At 43.2% G+C, this 21,187-nt stretch overlaps 1 protein-coding gene across 1 annotated transcript in view; it reads right to left on the bottom strand.

The window, feature by feature from the left end:
- Positions 1-21,187, bottom strand: part of JARID2 (jumonji and AT-rich interaction domain containing 2) — a 351,911-nt gene that overhangs the window by 163,976 nt on the left and 166,748 nt on the right. The window contains exon 5 of the mRNA XM_082258420.1: positions 2,274-2,450. Within this exon, the coding sequence (XP_082114546.1) occupies positions 2,274-2,450 (177 nt within the window). The remainder of the gene's footprint in view (positions 1-2,273; positions 2,451-21,187) is intronic.

Raw genomic sequence — 21,187 nt, 5'->3', positions numbered from 1 at the left:
CATCTGGGGCAACCTCTTCAAGCCTCTGAATCAGAGGAAACCTCCATAGATGGAGAAGGCAGCGGCCATTTTCGGCTATCAACCTTTTTTTATGACTAAATCAACTTTAGTCGCCAGGCTTTACAAAGCTGCTGAAATCACGGCCACAGTTTAAGACTCCATATTGCAAGTTGCAAAAACCGAAGAACTGTCACTTTAAGAGTGCCGATCATGGCACCCACCACCGAACACAGCGGTCTGCAGGGAACCCCTTAAAACTAAACTGAAAGTAGAATGTGCAAGGATATGTCTGCAGGGACCCCCAAGTACTGTACCACCTCAGACAAACCATCCTCCTGATTGCTCCAGCAGCATGGAGAGAAAGACAGGAAGTGACCTCGGACAGCAGCAGGAAACAAATGCACAGGAAGTGATGTCGCCAGAGGAAAGGTCACGCTGCTCAGCATAGCACAAGAGCTAGACAAAAATGGTTGCCCATACAGATCAATAGGAAGCTCAGGGGCTGCCCCATACAAGTCTTTGGGGAAAAATTCACATTGCCCACAGTTCAGATAGCGGCGGCCACGGCGAGCCATTCGGCCAGGGACCTACACATGGAAGCCTCAGGAACCAGTAAGCCCAAGGTACCATACTACCCCCCCCCCCCCCAGAGTGCCAGGCGCTTCAGACACACAGCCCTTGCAGGGACAGGGAAGGGGGGAGGATAGGACACACAGACCGGGCAGACCAGGGGGATCTTTTGGGAGGCAAAAATACCATTATCCCCAGGAGAGGGCCCACATCCCCCCCAAGGCAAGCAGGGTCAAAGGGGGGGCACATTTACTCACTATAGCATGGACCAGGTGGGCTCCACTCCGGGCAGACTGCCTCCCACCCAAAGTGGGGGTAATGCCACCCAAGGGGTATGCTGCGACTCAGGACGTTCACGGTCTTCGCGTCTCGGTGAGGCATCCGCTCGCAGGCTCCTCCCCTCTCCGGGAAAGGGGGCACTGTCGTGGCAAGGCCTAGGTCGGAACTATAACCTGCTCACGCTCGTAGGTCAGGCTGGGGGAGACCATAAGGATCTAGATTATCCCGTGCAAAGTCCCAGCCGGCATCGTTGCTTGTAGATCACCAGGAAAAGTCTTCCCTGAACACTAGCTAGCAAGTGAGTAAAGAGAAATAAAAGAAAATATACTGAAAAGAATAAAAAAACTGAGACCGGAGTCCCAGCAGGAAACCTAGGTCCTACTCCTTCTCTAGGGAGAAACAAACTGATGTGGTGAGCTGTGTCTAGGAGGGTTATGTCTGGAGGGACAGCCCCATGGGAGTGTATATGCTAAAACTTTGTGCTAACGTACTGCCTAGACTACTCCTGCAGGTGGCAGCATAACCCACGCAGCTCATAAAGATGAGGCTGCGCCCATCAATGGACGATAGAGAAAACTGGCTTGTCTATAGCAGAGAGGGGGTTTATACCAGTTAGGACTGCCCACAGTCAGTGTTGTGTCCTTTTGCTGCCTAGTGTCCTACTCCTGTAGGTGGCGCTATATAACTCAATGGCCAAAACAAGAAAAGCTATGCCTGGCAATGAATATAAGAGAAATGTAAATACTTAAATGCCCATAGCCTGTCCGCAGGTTCACATTTAAACAGTAATTCCAAGTGAAAGATAATGTTAATCATCTTTGACTCCGCCTACTACATATTAATGCACAAAAAATACACATTTGATGTTCAATAAAGATTTATAGGGAGCTATAAAGCAGTTACTTATTCTTTCTAATCTAGTTTGAAACTATTTGGTCATGTGACTTGCACATCACCAATCAGGGTTGGCCAGACAGACTCACACTGTGGAGAGCATACATTAGCAGAGTAATAGAAGCCCCTCCCAAGGGGCAGATGCCAAGGAACAGGGAAAGCTCTTGTGACCACACAACTGTGCTGAAGAAATAAGGTACTTGGAGGATTAAAAAAAAAAAAAAAAAACAGTACCATGATATATACAGTATATGGTTTATCGGAATTATTTATGGCAATTAACACCTCTCTGTTTAGTAACACTTTACCTTCAAAGAAAGTCTAAATAGTGATTTTGAGAAACAGACAGACTCTTTACTACACCAGTTTTTTTGTAAGTGAGAGACAAGTATGTGTGGTGGGCTTGTTTGTGAATACCTGTGCTGAATAACAAACATGTAAGCAAAAGGGATACCCAGGATTCTGACAAAATAGAGTGGGTAAGCTACAGTTATGCCTATATGTAAAACTGAAAATAATTTGTAGTTTACCATGTCCATTGGCGACATGCTTTTGTGATTTTCCTTTGCGAGGTGTTGAGTGGCATGAGGATGAAGTGTTAGTGGTGGCTGTTTTGGTGTCCTCAAATTCTGCATCATCATCCTCAACATCTTCTTCATCTTGGGAGCTTCCAAAGTAGGCCATGCTGGTTGGCAAGGCCGGGGAACCTACATGAAAGCAAAAATTAAATTTAAGATAGCACTAAAAAGATCATATTTACATTTACAAGCGCCCTTATATACAGAAAAAAAAAAAAAATCATCCTGTAACAGTTGTTTGCAGGAATGGGGGAAATCTTTTTACTAATTAACTCAATGTAGTTAAGAATCTGCTCCCTCTCTGTTACTGAATACTGTAAATGCAGTCACTTCACTGGGTATATGTGAACCCTTACATATACCCAGTGAGGTGACTGGCCGCAGGTGACAAATAGATGAAACAAATCCATCTACATAAACTGTACCTGTTTACCTGCAGCCCTCCCTTCTATACATCTGTTCAAAGTACAGAATTTATAAAGCTTGTTCAGAAAAATGGGGTCAGAGAGCTGAAATTACACTCTGCAGAGTGCAGTGAGGAAAGCTCTGATAGCGGAGAGAACGGACACACCCCCTTCTCACAGCACACAGGAACAGAGCTGAGGCTGTCAATCTGCTGGAGGTCTCTCCCCTGTCACCATTGGTGTCAGAAAAACTTGTCAGAAGTGACATGCTGATAGCAGAGGAATGAAGCAGCAGACAGAAATGACCCTAAAGCCCCGTACACACGTACCGATTGTCGGCCGAACGATCGGCCGTCTTTTGTCCAGGGCTGTCGTGTGTTGAAACCTGCAAAAGACTGCACACAAATTTTGTCGGCCAACAACAGCGGACTGCAGAAGTGATGTCATGTGATGGTTAACTTTTCTTGTCTTTTTTCTTTTCTGAGCATGCCCAGTCTTGCTAATCTGCTGTCTGTCGGCCAAAATCTGTACTGACTGGCGAACAATGGGCCGTTCTGGTGTTGGCCAACAAAAATTTTAAATGCCTGCACGACAGATTCTGTTCGGCTGAAAATGCGCTGTCGGCAGCATCATACTAACAAGCCTACAATCGGCCGATCGGTCGGCGGCCGAATATTTACGGCCGACAATCGGTACGTGTGTATGGGGCTTTAGTACTCCTAATTGAGACAAGTACACACTATAGAGGGATATTTCTTTGTTCATATTTTATGTCTGGAGTTTACAACTACTTCAAGGCAAATTATGTTGAGGTAGTAAGACATTTTATCTTATGTGTATGACATTCTGAATATACCCAAAGAACCATGAACTCATGAACAGTCATATCAATATCAGATCATCTAATCATAGAAAATTTACTGAAACACTTCTAACATTCTGTAGTAATTACAAAACACGTTTTTGCTGTTGATTCTACCAAGCTGATATTTTAGCAAGTGTGTGCTTTGCTTTTATTTTATTTGAATACTCTATTAGAATAGCAGTTACAATCCAAACACATAACAAATTGGCATTAATATAAAAAAGTAACGTGGATACCAGTCAAGTCTGATTTATTTCACCCTTGTTACATTTGTTTTCCAAGATACTTTTCAAATGTAAGCTTATATTGACAGGGCTCTCTCCTACTGTATCTTGTTATTGATGACCATGTTTCCATGTGCTTGTCAAGAAAATGTTTTTAATGGAAATTATAAATAAAAATTAACAGTACACTTAAAAGGTCACAATGTAAATAAGAAATTGAAGCAGGCGTATCAAAAGTGCAGCAGGTTCCCAGTGTAAAAAAAACAAAAAAAAACACTAAGATTTACAGTTACATAGTGAGGTTGAAAAAAGACACCAGTCCATCCAGTTCAACCTATGATGTGTGTGTTTGCTGTTAACCGTACATTGTATACCCCTGTATGTTGTGGTCTTTAAGGTGCCCATCTAATAGTTTTTTTAAACTATCGATGCTCCCTGCTGATACCACTGCTTGTGGAAGAAAATTCCACATCCTTACCGCTCTGATAGTAAAGAACTCCTTACGCAGTTTAAGGTTAAACCGCTTTTGTTCTAGTTTTAGTGAGTGGCCCCTGTCTTATTGTATTCCCTTTCTCTAAAAAGTTTGTTCCCTATGCTAAGATCACCAGTACGGTATTTGTACATTGATATATCCCCTCTCAATCGTCTCTTCTCCAGAAAGAAGTAGTTCAATGCTTGTAGTCTTTCCTCATAGCTGATGTCCTCCATTCCCCTAATTATCTTTGTTGCTCTTCTCTGGACTCTCTCTAGTTCCAGCACATCCTGAGTACTGGTGCCCAGAACTGGATGGCATATTCTACATGTGGCCGGACCAGAATCTTATAAATTGGGAGAATAATCTCTTTATTTCTGGAGCAAATCCCCCCCCCCTTTTTTTTTTTATACATGCCAGTATTCTGTTGGCTTTGCTTGCAGCGGCTTGGCATTGCATGCCATTGCCAAGCCTGTTGTCCATTAGGACTCCCAGGTCCTTTTCCATCCTAGATTCACCCAGAGGATCCCTGCCTAGCAAGTAACTTGCGTTCGTATTTCTGACACCCAGGTGCATTACCTTACATTTTTCAATAATAAAACCTCATCTGCCATGTAGTTGCCCACCCCATTATTTTGTTCAGGTCTGCTTGTAAGGTTACCACATCCTGAATAGAAGATATTGGCCCGCTTAGCTTAGTATCATCCGCAAATACTGAGATTGTGCTAGATATCCCATCCCCTAGGTTGTTTATGATTAAATTAAACTAAACCGGAATGGTCTAAGGACAGATCCTTGGGGGACCCCATTTTCCACAGCCGACCAATCCGAGTACTCCCCATTTATCACCTCTGGACTCAGTTTTCAATCCAGGTACTCACTCTATGGTCCATACCTACGTACCTTAGTTTGTACAGTAAACGTTTGTGAGGAACAGTGTCAAATGCCTGTGCAAAGTCCAGATACACCACATCCACAGGCCTTCCTTTATCTAGATGGCAACTCACTTCTTCATAGAAGATTAAAAGATTGGTCTGGCAAGAATGATTTTTCATAAATCCATGCTGATTATTACTAATACTACCGTTTTTATTACTAAAGTCATGTATATAGTCCCTTAACATCCCCTCCAAAATATTACAGACTACTGATGTTAGGCTGACCGGCTTATAATTCCCCAGAATATATCTCAGCCCTTTTTTAAATATTGCTACCACGTTGGCTTTTTTTCCAATCAGCTCGCACCATACCCGTCAGTAGACTATCCATAAAGATCAAGAAAAATGGTCTGGCTATCACCTGGCTGAGTTCTTTAAGGACCCTCGGGTGCAAGCCATCTGGTCCCGGTGATTTATTTATGTTAAGTTTTTCAAGTTTAGTTCTGAGTCTATCTTCTGTTAACCATGAGGGTACTTCCTGAGGTGTATTATTTATTTTACCATTACAAGCTGGGTTAATGTATCCCCCCAATTATTTTGTGAAGACTGAAGAGAAGAATTTATTTAGCACTTTCTCCTTCTCTCTGTCCTCTGTGGCCAGATTCTCTTTGTCGTCTTTTATGGGGCCAATGTGTTCTGGTTTCACTTTCTTACTACTTATATATATTTAAATAATTTCTTGGGTTTTTGTTTTACTCTCTTCCGCTATGTGCCTTTCGTGTTCTATTTTAGCAGCCCCGATTTCGCCTTTACATTTCTTATTGCACTCTTTGTAGTGATGGAATGCTGCCAATGACCCCTTAGCCTTGTATTTTATGAAGGCCTTTTCTTTAGTTTTAATATGCCATTTTAAGTTGGAGTTTAGCCACCCTTTGGAATGCACTGGCCAATCCCTTTATTTAGTATGTTCTTGAAGCATTCACATTTTTCCTCTGTGTTATTTGTTCCTAGGGTTCTATCCCAATTGATATTGTCTAGCAAAGAGCGCAGTTTAGGGAAGTTGGCTCTTTTGAAATTCAATGTCTTTATATTACCCTTGTGTTTCCCATTTCTATGATTTATACTGAAATGAATTGACCTATGGTCACTGTTTCCTAAGTTGCCCCGTATTTCTATATCCGTAATTGGGTCTGTATTGTTAGTAATCAGTAGGTCAAGTACCGCATTGTTTCTTGTCGGTGCGTTCACCATCTGACCATGAAGTCGTCCTGCAAAACATTTAGGAACTGCCGGGGCTTATATGAATGCGTGGTTCCTTCTGCCCAGTCTATATCTGGATAATTAAAGTCCCCCATTATAATGACATTTCCCATCCTTGCTGCCATTCCAAGCTGTGATAGGAGGTCCATTTAGGAATTGCAAGAGCCAACAAAATGTTGCACACAAAAACATGAGACTGATGTATATGTGCCACTCACAAATGACAGGCAAAGCTGAAAGGTTGCTATGTACAGCACAAACACTTTGTGGCTGATGTCCTGACTAGGGAGGACGACAGATGCCCACTGCTACTACATTTCCCTTTTGACATGGTACCAACATTACAAGATATAAGCAACTACAGTATCCAACAAAAGTGAGTACGCACACCCCTCACATTTTTGTAAATATTTTATTATATCTTTTCATGTGACAACACTGAAATAATTACACTTTGCTACAATGTAAATTAGGGAGTGTACAGCTTGCATAACAGTGTAAATTTGCTGTCCCCTCAAAATAACTCAACACACAGCCATTTAGGTCTAAACCGCTGGCAACAAATGTGAGTACACTCCTAAGTGAAAATGTCAGAATTTGGGCCCAATTAGCCATCTTCCCTCCCTGGTGCCATGTGACTCGTTAGTGTTACAAGGTCTCAGGTATGAATGGGGAGCAGGTGTGCTCAATTTGGTGTTATTGCTCTCTCATACTGGTCACTCAAAGTTCAACATGGCACCTCATGGCAAAGAACTTTGAAAATCTGAAAAAAAGTATCGTTGCTCTACATAAAGATGGCCTAGGCTATAAGAAGATTGCCAAGACCCTGAAACTGAGCTACAGCAAGGTGGCCAAGACCATACAGCGGTTTAACAGGACAGGTTCCACTCAGAACTCGCCATGGTCGACCAAAGGAGTTGAGTGCACGTGCTCAGCGTCATATCCAGAGGTTGTCTTTGGCAAATAGACATATGAGTGCTGCCAGCATTGCTGCAGAGGTTGAAGGGGTGGGGGGGGGGGGGGTCAGCTTGTCAGTGCTCAGACCATATGCTGTACATTGCCTAAAAATTGGTCTGCATGGCTGTCATCCCAGAAGAAAGCCTCTTCTAAAGATGATGCACAAAAAAGCCTGCAAACAGTTTGCAGACTAAGGACATGGATTAAGGAAACCATGTCCTGTTGTCTGATGAGACCAAGCTAAACGTATTTGGTTCAGATGATGTCAAGTGTGTGTGGTGGGCAACCAAGTGAGAAGTATACAGTCAAAGCATGGTGGTGGGAGTGTCATGGTCTGGGGCTGCAAGAGTGCTGCCGGCACTGGGGAGTTAAAGTTCATTGAGGGGAACCATGAATACCAACATATACTGAGACATACTGAAGCAGAGCATGATGCCCTCCCTTCGGAGACTGGGCGCAGAGCAGTATTGAGCATCTGTAAGGCATCCTCAAACGGAAGGTGGAGGAGCACAAGGTCTCCAACATCCACCCGCTCCGTGATGTTGTCATGGAGGAGTGAAAGAGGACTCCAATGGCAACCTGTGAAGCTATGATAAACTCCATGCCCAGGAGGGTAAGGTCGTGCTTGAAAATAATAGAGGCCACATAAAATATTGAAACTTTGGGCCTAATTTGGACATTTTAACTTAGGTGGTGTACTCACTTTTGTTGCCAGCGGTTTAGACATTAATGGCTGTGTGTTGAGTTATTTTGAGGGGACACCAAATTTACACGGTTTTACAAGCTGTACACTGAGTACTTTAAATTGTAGAAAAGTGTTATTTTTTCAGTATTGTCACATGAAAAGATATAACAAAATATTTACAAAAATGAGGGGTGTACTCACTTTTGTGGGAGATACTTTATTTCTTTAAAGAAGGAATTCATGGAACAGCACAGCTAATGGGATTATCATTGCTGCCTTCATGGATGGTTTGAAAGTAAGACAACAGAACTGTAATAGCCCTGAACAATGAGGACACATACACAAGCTAATGAGGAGAACAAATGCAATTCATATCCCTGGTGACCCTCCCGCCATTCTCTTCTGTGCCAGGAAATGCTCACGCGGGCACTCAGAATGCCCAAACACAGAGCTGAATCTGAATGGCTTTTTGTGCCCAATCAATATTTTATTCATGTGAGGAAGGATTTTTTTTTCCACCTTTTTACTTGATGCACAGTGAATTTGAATTGGCACACGCAATAACATCATATGTTATTTGGCACTTCTAGTCTGATTCTGGAACTTGACATAATAAACAAAATTTGATAAAGTCAAACATTTATATTTCGACATTCACAATCTTAATACATAAGACAACAATAAATAAAAAAAGAAGAAATCACAATCATAATTTACAACATAACAAGAGTATTGGTGATTACTGCGTAAAGATGTCTTCAAAAACAAACCCATTGCAGTGTTATTACCTAGCAGCAATAAAAGTCTTGGGGAAGGAGGGTTAAGTATGAAAATCCTTGGTGCACAACCTGTCATTATTTAGGGCCACACGTTTTAAGGGAATACTAAAAAGAAGAGGGTCATCAAAATCTCATTTACACAGCAAAACAGCTTCACGACTGAGTGCAGCGACTCATTTATTTGCATTTTCTCTAGTTCTATTAGATCACCAATCAGGACAGCTAGTAGGAGTTAACCTGCCCATACGCTGATCAAATTTAGCCGGTTCAGCAGAGACTGGTCAAATGACAATGTGTGGCTGATCCTGCTCAACAGAAATTGATCAATTTGATCAACTTTTGTGCAAGGGACATGCTCGGAAACGTTTGTCAATCAGCAGTGGGTCCCACTATCAGAATAGAGTTCCCCAACAGAGGGGATTCCTCCATGAACCTAGCTTATGTGGATAAAGAAATCTGTTAGGTTTTTTGTTTTTCATTCAGTCCACCTATGGTCAGCTTAGGGCACATTTAAAAGCAACTTTTTATCATTTTTTCATATTACTACATTAGGCTAAGGCCTCTTCCACACAGGGATGGCTCTATTGGAGTCTGCCTGCTTAGCGGGGAATCTGTCCATGGATCCCCACTGAGCAGGCAGATGGCTGGACTGCCCGTCTGTTTACACACCACTGTCATCCAATCAAATTGACGGATGGGAAACAGATCCCTGTCCATCTGTTTTTAGCAGATAGGCTCTAAATGAATGTCGGTAGGTGTAAACAGACATGTGCCTCTCCACAGATGAGACTGGGGAGTTAGACTGGGTTCACCTGAAAAACTGACAGGCAGACCTGATCAGTCCACTACTGTGAAATGGGCCTAGGGGGACACACCTCAAAACGATTCCCAATTTGTCTGTGAAGGTTCTTAAACATCCAGGTCATGGTACAGCTAGCAGTAAAATAGTAGTTATTCACATTAAACTGGACTTGTTCTGTAATGCTAAAGACATTTCATAGAAGAGAAAAAAAATGTACGGGTTACAGGCAAAGACCTGTACATTGAGGGGAAATAACCTCTAGGAAACATCTTCAACAAGTCCAGTGGAATATGACTACTATTAAAAAAGTACCTTCAAAGCCACTGTACAAGACAGAACAGTACTGCTTCTTCCTGGACTGCACCCTTGTAATACCTAGCCAAAGAATCCCAGTTATAGTGTTTGCAGGGAGCCACTGTGATAGTTGATAAAAACAGTTTTTGCTCTATCACAGCTTCCAGGCTAATTTCAGGACATTTGCAGATCTGATTAAATAAATTAAGTCTTGGAGCAGGCAGCTGGATTTAATGCAAGCAAAGGTTGCCAAAGGAGCATTTCAGTATTTTTCCCAGCGTAAGCTGGCAGTATAAGAGCAATGTTTACCTTAGTGGAAATCATAGGTTTCCATTGGGGTACAAACTGAACTGTGACAGAATGAAATCATAACACAATGTGATGTTTGCTCCTGAACCACTAAGCTAAATTTTGTGGGTTTTTTTTGTTTTGTTTTATATTAATAGAAACAGTATTCGGCTACATGCATAGTTTAGAAGAGCTGATCAGAAGAGTCTTAAAAAAACAAAGTAAAAAAGTGATGCAGCCCATTTCAAACAGATTTCTGGTTTACATTTTTAAGCTGCATTAGAAGATAAGCTAATAACAGTACTCCCTGGTGCTATAAAATATGCCAGAAGCAGGTCAAACATTTTAGCAACAACATCAATAGAAGTCTTAGAAAATATATATTTTTTTTCTCACAAGTTTTTACAATTTTTTTTACATACGGTCACCACAGCATCATGGTGGTGTGAGGTTCATCAGGGACACTGACTGGTGACCGTATGTAAAAAGAAAAAAAAAAAAATTCTTACATACTGCGTCCAGAGCAATTCAGTGTTGCCATAGAACTGTACTACTCTGGGGAAGTGATCAGGATTTTTTTTCCTTTTTATTTTACACATTAAGATTGCTTATACAAGTGATATTTACAGTTAAAAGCAACCATTTTTTTTTTTAATGAAATAGATTCAGTGTGCATTATTGCGAGTAGCTGTGAGGGCAACAGCTAATCACATGATAGAGATGGGCTGTAAATGGCCCTGTCTGTACCATGTGTTCACGGTTACCAATCACAGTAAGCAACAGAATAGTACACAATGAATGGCATAAATGGAAGCTATTCATTGCGAATAAGTCCCATGTGATCTGCAGAGTTTGGTCACAGCGATCACATGGTACTGGCAGCGGCCCGGTACAGTGATCTGTGATCAGCTGTGTGTGGTGGATACAGCAGGTGGCAGATTGTGCTACAGCACGGCCTGTAAGGCCCATGTGAGGCGTGTTCTGGAGAGGACCTCATATGACATCCACTCGAAACTAGAGCGGTGCTTCCCGCCTATGGACAAATGACCGCTTAAAGAAGATTGCTAAAAAAAAAAAAAAATTGGGATTTTTGACTTACCGTAAAATACATTTCTCTGATGTTCATTGACAGACACAGCTCCTGATTATTCTTAACCATTGGGTTATACTGCCCCTACAGGAGTAGGACACTAGGCAGGAAAAAGCTTTACTATGCCTAACGGCAACCCTAGGGGGTATACACCCACTCTCAATTATAGGTATTCAGTTTTGTTACAAGCAGTGTCAGAAGAAAGCCAACTCCAGAGAGGGGTGGGTGCTGTGTTCATCAATGAACATCAGAGAAATGGATTTTACGCTAAGTCAAAAATCCCATTTTCTCTTTCGTACATTGAAAGACCCAGCTCCCGATTCTTCTTAACCATTGGGACATCCCAAAGCAGTGTTAAACATGAGAGGTTTGCAAAAACATAAAAAAAAAAAAATCCCCGAGGCTAACCATAGCCAATCAGGTAATATAGAGCTCTACCATAAAAAACTGGAGCTCACCTGAAAAACAATACACCCTCAAAGAGGACCAGGTCCTCTAAACAGCAGCCTGCAAAACCTTGAGGCCAAAGGAAGAATCTGCAGATTCCAACACATCCACTTTATAAAAACGTTGTAAAAGTGTGCACCCACAACCAGGTTGCTGCCTTGCAAACCTGCATCACTGGCTCATGACGACTGAAAGCCCAGGAGGCACTAGGCGCCCTAATAGAGTGCCACCTTGACAGGGAAAGGAGGAACCTGACCCTCGATGGAATAGGCCTGAACCACCGTCTGTCTGATCAATCTGGAAATGGTCGCAGAGGAAGCGGACAACCCTCTGTGAGGTCCGTCCATGAGCACAATAGAGTGACTTCCTTAAAGACTCCATAGCTGCCAGGTACACCCTAATTGCCCAGGCCACATCCAAGGCATGCAAGGCAATTTCCTTTGGATGTTTAGGCCTGGGACACAGGGAAGATAACACAATGTTTTCAGTCAAATTAAAGTCAGAGACAACCTTAGGAAGGAATGACGGCCAGGGGCGAAGCACCACCTTATCCTTGTGAATCACTATATGGTGGACAGGAGAACGCCACCAGTTCCGACACCCTGCGCGCAGAGGCGAAAGCCACCAAAAAGGCCACATTCTGGGACAGCGAAAGCAGAAAAAGCTCCCGAATATTTTCAAAGGGAGGCTTCTGTAGAGCTGAAAGAGCCCAAATTAAGATCAAAGGGCGGCAACGGAGCACGCATTGAAGGAACCAAATGTCGGACACCCTGAAGAAAGGTGCGCACCAGGGAGTGTGTGGCCAAAGGTCGTGGTAAAAAAACGCCAAAGCCGATACCTGGCCCTTGATGGTGCTCAAGGCCAATTGCTGTTTAACCCCCCGTTGAAGGAAGGTTAAAATCCGATCCACCGAGAACGAACGAGGATGAACCCTAAGAGACACACCCCACGCAATGTACATCTTCCATGTACGACTGTGGATCTTCCTAGAAGTAGATTTTCTAGCTTTCAACAGCGTAGGAATCACTGACTCAGAGAAACCTCTATCCTTCAGCACCTGGCTTTCAAAAGCCAAGCCGTCAAAGCCAGCGACTGTAAAGCAGGATGGAAGATTGGTCCTTGGGAAAGCCGATCCTCCCTGAGAGGAAGTCCCCAAGGAGCATCGGCGACCAGCCGTACCAGATGGGCACACCAAGACCGGCGAGGCCAGTCTGGAGCCACTATCCGGAATCCCTTGCTGCCTGCATCCTGCACAGGAGTCTTGGCAGAAGTTTGAGAGGGGAAAAGGCATATAAATCAGACGATACTGACACCAAGAAGCCACTAATACGTCTGCAGCGACGGCCAGAGGATCCCGAGACCATGCCACAAACCTCTGTTCCTTCCATGGAATGTGTACAGCAGAGAGGGCTGTAACTACCAATCTGCCCACCTTAGAAAGCTGGCTACTTCCTAATCCGCCAGGACATTTCTCGTGCCCCCATGGTGATTGACATAGGCAACAGCCATGGATTTGTCCGATTTAATTCGTACCGGACACTCCTGAAGACGAATTGTCCAATGATCCAGACAAAGACTGATCGGCCAGAGTTCCAGTACATTGATTGGCAGTGTGGACTCTTCCCGAGTCCAGACTCCCTAAACACAAGCTGTGTCAAGGACGCCTCCCCACCCGGACAGGCTGGCGTCCGTGGTGATAACTGCCCAGTACAGGGGGAGAAGGATTTCCCTGTCGAAGTCCCGGAAAAAGAAGCCACCTCTAGAGACCGTGGATTCTTGTCCAATTTCACCAGAATCTCTTTTTGCAGAGATCTTGTGTGGTACTGTGGAAACTGAATTACCTCAAAGGCAGACCCCATCAGGCCCAGCACCCACATGCAAGTCCAGAGGGAAGACCATCTGCTGGGCAACAGAAGCTGAATTTCCTCCTGCAATTTCTGGAGTGTTTCCAGAGGAAGCAACACTCTGGCCGAATCCAACCCGATAGTCCAGTTTTGTGGAAGGAACCAGAGCAGAATTCTGAAGGTTCAGAATCCAACCAAACTCCCTCAGAGATCGCAGAGTAATCTCCAAGGAGTCAATCAGAGCAGTCAGAGACTCTGCTTGCAGAAGATGATCGTCCAGGTACCCCAGTACCGCGATCCCCCGCTGACGCAACAATGCTAGCACCGGGGGCAACACTTTGTGATAATGCTCCTCACCCACGGCAAAGCGGAGGAAGCACTGGTGACCGACACATATTGGAATGTAAAGGTAGGCATCCTTGATGTCGAAGTATGAAAGAATGTAGAAGAAAACCCCCAAGCTGTAGGGACGCCACTACTGTGCGGATGGACTCCATTCTGAGCTTTTGTACCTGCACAAGGCAGTTTAGCGCCTTGAGGTCCAGAACTGGACGTACCTTGCCTTTTTTCCATGGAACTGTAAACAGGTTTGAATAAAATGATGATCAGTGTGACGATGGCGGGTATCAGACCCCTGGCCTTCTCATTCAACTCGTGACCAAAGACCAGGCAATCTCACACCCGGCCATCACTTGCGTAACAATGCCACTCTCAGCTGCACCCAGCACACAGATTGTCCAGCTTGTGGGACCACAATCTAGATGCCAGCAGACAGAGCGATTATCACTGGGCTAATTAAACAATTAACCCTTTCTCTGCCACCACCTCTACGTTATAATGAGCCCAGAGGACGCTCGTAATTTTAAAAGTACCAATAATGACATTAGAATAATCATCTGTAACACACCCTGTCACCTCAGACAGGAATGTTCAGAGGGTTATTCTATACAGTAGCGCTCTTCCAAGAGGCAGGTTCTTTGGTTAGCTTGCGTTTAAGAGCTTAGAGACAAAATTAACACTTTTCAAAATAAGGTTTAATTATAAAAAAGGTTAAAATTGGTGCAAATAAAAATATTTACAGAAAAATGGGTTACAAAGAAATAGACACAGTACAGCAATTTAGAAGAATAGATAAAGAATTAGAAATAAAATACTTGCATTCAAAAGTCCTGGGCGTTTCAGAGTTTCAGAGGTTGAACATGTGTGATCGGTTCCCCCTTAAGCGATGTTACTGCTTGATGTTAAAATTGAGAACTGAGAGCTCCATCAGCTCCTGTCTTTTTCTCTGGCCCGCAGGGGGTGTCACCAGAAGTACTTGACCAATAAACACTGGGTCCATGGGCGGCCCCAAAGGCTCAAAACTGCCTCCCGGTTAGACAGATTTCAAACAGAAGTCATATCTCGAAATATGTAATGGTTACATTCTTGAAACTGATATTTTATTATCCGGCATTAAAATTATCCACAGACACTAAACACTGGTTATCTCGGAATAACCTCTGTCCCGTAAGGCATCTGATAGCTAGCTTGTCTTCCCTAGGGTCGAATGTGATTATGTATCATTTTAATTTGATCGGTATTTTATTTGCCATTCAAATATATACTTTCTAAAGACATGTCATGTTTGGGGAAAAAGTTATGACTTGGGTATGGATTTGTGAGATGTAGGTGTTACATTTTAATTAACAACTGGGCTTGTGGAATTTACAAGGCAACCTCCTTGGCCATCTGCTCAGACCTCTGTCTGCGTTTGAGATAAGATCTGCTCGTTTATGACCCGGCATCTGCCAGGATGTGTTAATAAGGTTTGCTTTGAAGCCCTGAGGCCCAAACATTCCAGGAGGTAATTAACACTGCAAAAAGGAGCTGGAGTGAGGGGCTGGTAAAGGAATGACCTTTTTGGTTTTGAAAACTGTCAGCTGCTGGAGTCACGCAAAATGGTGTCCCATCGCAGGATACCATGACACACAATCTCATTACAGGTGCGCTAAATAACAGTGACTTTCGTGTATATAAACACAAATGAGTGCTATGGTGATGTGATTTAAAATAAAATGACAATTATGCACAGTGACATTGAAACCAAACATAAATCCACAAATGTCCAAAGTGTATATATAACAAGTCTTCAAATCAATAGTGAATAAAATGGTGAATGTCCATAAGTCCATAAGACATATGTGTGAATCCCACCACCTCTCTGGCTATCTCCTTACCAGACGGATAAGGTAACCAGACACCAGAGAGAAGAGTGCTGAACAGTCACAGATCCACAGAGTTCAGTTTTATGGAAGCAAATGGCCAAAAATAGATGGGGAGAACTTTTGGATGCCACCATAAGAGAAGTGCAAGAGTCACAAAGGATTGTTCTGCTGAATGACCCAGAGTCCATCTAGTGGTGTGGTTGGAAGAACCGCCCTTTGAGGTGATGAACCCATGCTATTTATTAATAACCATCTGGTAAGAGGCATAACTTGCTTATCCCTCTCACAGTGTGAATAAAAGCACAGGATCACTTATACAGCACAGGAGGTTACTCATGGGAGAGTTTTAATTGCACCTTTACCTTATCAGTCTGGTAAGGAAATAGCCAGAGAGGTGGTGGGATTCACACATATGTCGTATGGACTTATGGACATTCACCGTTTTATTTGGAACCACATTTATTCACTATTGATTTGAAGACTTGTTATATATACACTTTGGACATTTGTGGACCTATGTTTGGTTTCAGTGTCACTGTGCATAATTGTCATTTTTATTTTGAATCACATCACCATAGCACTCATTTGTGTTTATATACACGAAAGTCACTGTTATTTATTTAGTGCACCTGATCATCATTTTATACACTTTATTCCAAATCAGGTATTTGGATCTTTGGTCGCAGCTTATATTTTATTTTATTTTTTTCAATCAGCGCACCCTTCACTTAAGATTATAGGTTTGAATAAAACCCTAAAAACATTACGAAGCCAAAACCGGGACAATCACCCCATGAAGTACAAGTCTTGCACTGCCCTAAAGTGACCCCGTAAGCGATCTTGGGGCAAGTGCAGGTTGAAAGGGAAGAACCTTTCCAGGGGAAAAGACCGAACTTGATCTTGTAGCCAGCCCAAAAGACTTCATGGACTCACTTGACCTGTACCAGAGAGGTCCATGAATCCGGAAATCAGTGAAGACGTCCCCCCACCCCAGATACGGGTGATGGCGCCCCTTCATGCTGAGGAAGCCTTGTCCACACGTCTGGAAGACCAGGTCCACACCCTGGAGGACTTTTATCCCTTGAGGGATGAAAAAAGCCTCTTGTGAGCCAAGAAGAATGGCCCACGTCTACTAATGTCATACAAGGAAGCTCCAAACAGGTGATCCCACACAAAGGGGAGATTAGATAAGGCCTTCTTAGAAGTCTTGTTGCCAGACGCCACTGCTGATACAGACAGCCTAAAATCAAAGGTGCCGCATCCAAAGAGGCATCACAGAAACTGTAGTCCCTGGATCAACTGATCCGCCAGCTCCGAAAAGGCAGGGGAAAGCAGTTTCCCTTCCTGGTCCCAGCGTAAAAGTTTAGCTCACTTGTCAGAGTTTGTGACACCAAGGAAATAGTAAATACCCGCAAAGCCGAACCAGCTATAGTGAAACATATGGCAGGCCAGAGCCTCGGCTCTCCTATCAACCGGATCTTTAAAGTCCAAGGACTCCTCAACCAGAAGTAAGGTAGCTTTATTTAACCTGGAAAACAGCAAGTCCCCTACAGGTAGGACCGTCCACTTTTTAAGCGGGAATCCTTATAAGACCCCTACTGAAGAAGTCAACGTGTGCGAAACGTGTATAGGGGCGGAGCCTTATATCCAATGTAGTTTACGGCCACCCATGTTAAGGACATCCTGAATTTCCAGCTTGCACAGCTATATGTGCCTCATAAGTAAGTGCGTTATCACTATGTTTTTCTTAATAAACTTTTAAACAGAGAGCACTAGATTCTGTCCTTTATCTTTACCACATCTATATCGAGAGTAACCAGAGGTATGCAGATAGAGGGAGAGGATCATTTTTTCCTTGGTTGCTTTCAAATCTACTGGTATCAGGATCGCCTTTTATCCCCAGAGGGGAACTGCTGTCTGTGACCTGGTGGTAACACAAGGGTCAGAGTGGGAGATAAGGAACCATCTATTTTTTGGTGGAGGTAAGCACAATCACTTTTCTCTGGAAGAAGTTCAACATCACTAGCACTTTTATATTGCATGTTTATCCACATTTTTGCTATTTTGCACAATATGGACTTCTTGACTTGTCACGTGTAGATACATGAATTTATATATTTTTATTTTATTTAATTCATGAATTCATTATATTTTCATTTAACTCATCATTGTGGATCTTATATGACCTTTGTTGAGGTTTTATATACGCTTATAGATCAACTATAAACACTTAAAGAATATTTTGGTGCAGCACTGTTAAGTGGAATCCTTATAAGGATACTGCATAACAAAATGCTTAGGGTGTGTTTTGGACCACTCCACTGCTATGTGACAATGTTGTTAAACTAGGGGAAAACCCCCGCCACAGTGGAGGACCTGTGGTGCCAAAAGGGACCGGCGCCTCTGACGCAGCATCTCTGCCATGTATAACATTTTTTTCTCTGACACAATCAGTGCATCCACCAGCGCCTTTTCATGCACAGCTAGAGGAGCAGAGGAAACATCCTCACTGTCTGAGCTCTCAGGATGCGTGGATCCAGACCTAGTAGGGTGACTCGTGCCAGCGGTGGCCGAAATGGATTTAGGATCTGATGGACAGATGAGGCAGTGGTGGACGCTATATAATAAGGTCACCCGGAAAAACAATCAGGGGAGGGCCACCGACTGCGATCCCGCAGGGGGATGCCGACCCAGGGTCCCCGAATGGACCACCTTACTGGACCCTGCAAAAAACAATAGGAAAAACCCCACTTAAAGGGGGCCGCCCGCCGTGACGCGGATGCGCAGGCAGGGTATCCTGATGGTCTTGCAGCGCTAAAAGGGGTAGGTGCCCTCCACAATAATGGCGACATTCAAAAATTAAGCCGCCACCACAGCGCCATCCCTTCCAAGGGAGATGTCAAGCTGGCCACATGGCCTAGTAGGCCGCAAGCCATGGCCTCAATTTGTGTGGAGGCCCATCCGTCAGTGCACTCATCCCAGCAAGGCTCACTGGGGCTGCCCCCCCAATGGAGGCAGACTTGGCCGCAAGCTGCGGCCTAAATTTTTGTGGATGCCCAGCCGCCTGTGCGTGAGCCTCAGCGGAGCCGACCATCCAAAGGCAGCGGAGGGGAGATGCCCAAACGGTGGGTAGTGGCTTCAGCAATCCTCACTGGGGCCGCCCCACATAGTTCCCGACCAGACCCGCGGATGCCAAACCATTTGCCTCCCCATCCCAAAAACTGCAGCAGGGAGCCCAGAGGAAATCCCTGGCCTAGCCCCAAACCTCCAGGGTAGCAAGGGAACTCTGCTCAACCCCCTGTTGTGCATCAGGAAAAACCCGGTCAGCAGCAACTCCAAACAAGCCCCCCTTATATTCCACCACTCTGCCAGCCCAGCATTTAAAAAACGCTTTCTGAAGATGCCCTGGTTGTATGAAATACATTAGGGCCAGACCAGTTGTTGACATCACATCTTGTGACATGATTTCCTGTGTTTGGAGTGCATGCTAAATCAGAAAGTCGTTTAACGGTCATCCATTACTCTCTATTCGTTGCTGGAAACACCGAGTGCAAGTATTTAGGTACTATTTCATGTGAGTTCACATCTGAATGTTTTTAAATGGGGAAACATTTTTACAAATAAAAAAATGTGGTGTGCAATGTTCTCTTGTTTGTGACTTCCCTATGTGATGTACTATGGTGAGGAGGAGGCACCTCGAACAGAGTGCTGAGCTGGCAGTTTGTTTTTGGTACGGGAAAGGAAATCTAGATTTCCCAGCACATAGTGGAGTGGTGAGGGGCTATCATCAGTAGATGGAAAATCTTCTGAACCATTTTTATTTTAGTTTTATTAGTGTCCCCCATAGTTAGATGGGATTTCAAGGTTTGGAAGACCCTGTAGCACCCACAGTTTGTAAACAGGCTGTGTACATCAGATGACCATTATGGGAAAGATACAGTGCTTCGAATATTGAAAGATATCAGGGAAACCAATGCCGCCATTCTATTCGAGAGGAGTAAGAAAAGACATGTGTGTGGCAAGCTTGTTATGACATAGAAATGTCCATCCCAGGGATCTAGTACAAGAAAAGTATGAATACCATAAGAAAATGGTGAGCGTCTGAATTAGGTATAGTATCTGGGGAAAGGTGGTAATTTTAAAAGAATTACTTCTTTCAAATCAAGTCATGGTCAATGCCTGGCAGTCAAGGAGATCAAAGCAGATCTTGGCCAGCAGGGGGCAGAAGTTGGCCTCATATAGTTTCAAGGGGGCCTGCGTTATTCTGGTTTCCGGGTATTCCCAGAGACTAGAAAGGGACCAATGAAACATACATTCCTCCTTTTCAGTGATTTTGTATAATTGTAAACGATTTAGTGAGAAGTGTAAGAAGTAATCAGATTTTTTTTATGCATGTTTAGAGTGTCATTTATTGGCTGATAACAATTTGGGTTTATTTGTTTTAAATCACAAAAATAGATACCTTTTAGACAGGTCAAATATATCTACCTTTTTTTTAGGCGTGAGTATGTGTTGCTTCTTAGAAAGGTACACCTTCCTGCAGCACAGGCATGTCATGTAAGAAGTGGACCTAACAACTACAGTAAATTATTCTGGCAAAACTGCTTGCATACATTCAAATGAAATTAAAAAAAAACATTCAAGTTAATGAATGGAATGGCCCATTTAACACAGAACATTGCTTCCTTTTACAGTACCATTATTGTGCTTATATTCTATAAAATAAGGAGTCCTTAAATCATTATTTATAAACACAAATACATTGAGGTCAAGTGAAACATCAAATTATGAAAACCAAACTCAATCAATTCTATTATCTTAGACTGCTGCTCACTCGACGTGCTCCTAAACCCTAAGGATCTACCATATACCATATCTTATCAACAAAGTGCAGCACAGCTTTTATATTTATACTGTAATTGTTATTATTTGTTATATAAGCTATGCTGCACTTTGTTAATAAGATATAAATGTTTAATTAGGTCTACAAAAAGCAGAACAGTGGAATCAAACAGCTGCAGATGTAGTTGAGGGAAAGGCGTAGTAAAAAGGAACTGTATTTTTTTATTGCTTTGATGTGAAACATCAGCTTGATGTAACTCGTGTTATCAGTGGGTATAAACAATATAAAAAAAAAATCCGTTGTGCAGCTTGTAATAAACTACATACATGGGACAGCCATATTAGCTCATTGGCATATATAAGCTCTGCTACCTCCTGAACGTTATCTGTGTGACTGAACACAATAGACTCCAATAATTGGTAATAAGAGACATGATGCGATTAGGCTGCATTGGCTAGGAGCTTTAGCTGGCCATACATTATACAATTTTCTTGTTCAATTTCCTTTAGATTTACCTTCAACTATATAGT

The sequence above is a fragment of the Pelophylax lessonae genome (assembly GCF_965119305.1).
Source record: "Pelophylax lessonae genome assembly, chromosome: 5".
In the NCBI taxonomy this organism is placed as follows: domain Eukaryota; kingdom Metazoa; phylum Chordata; class Amphibia; order Anura; family Ranidae; genus Pelophylax; species Pelophylax lessonae.
The sequence above is the reverse complement of the archived record's forward strand: the minus strand, read 5'-3'. Positions and strand labels throughout refer to the sequence as shown.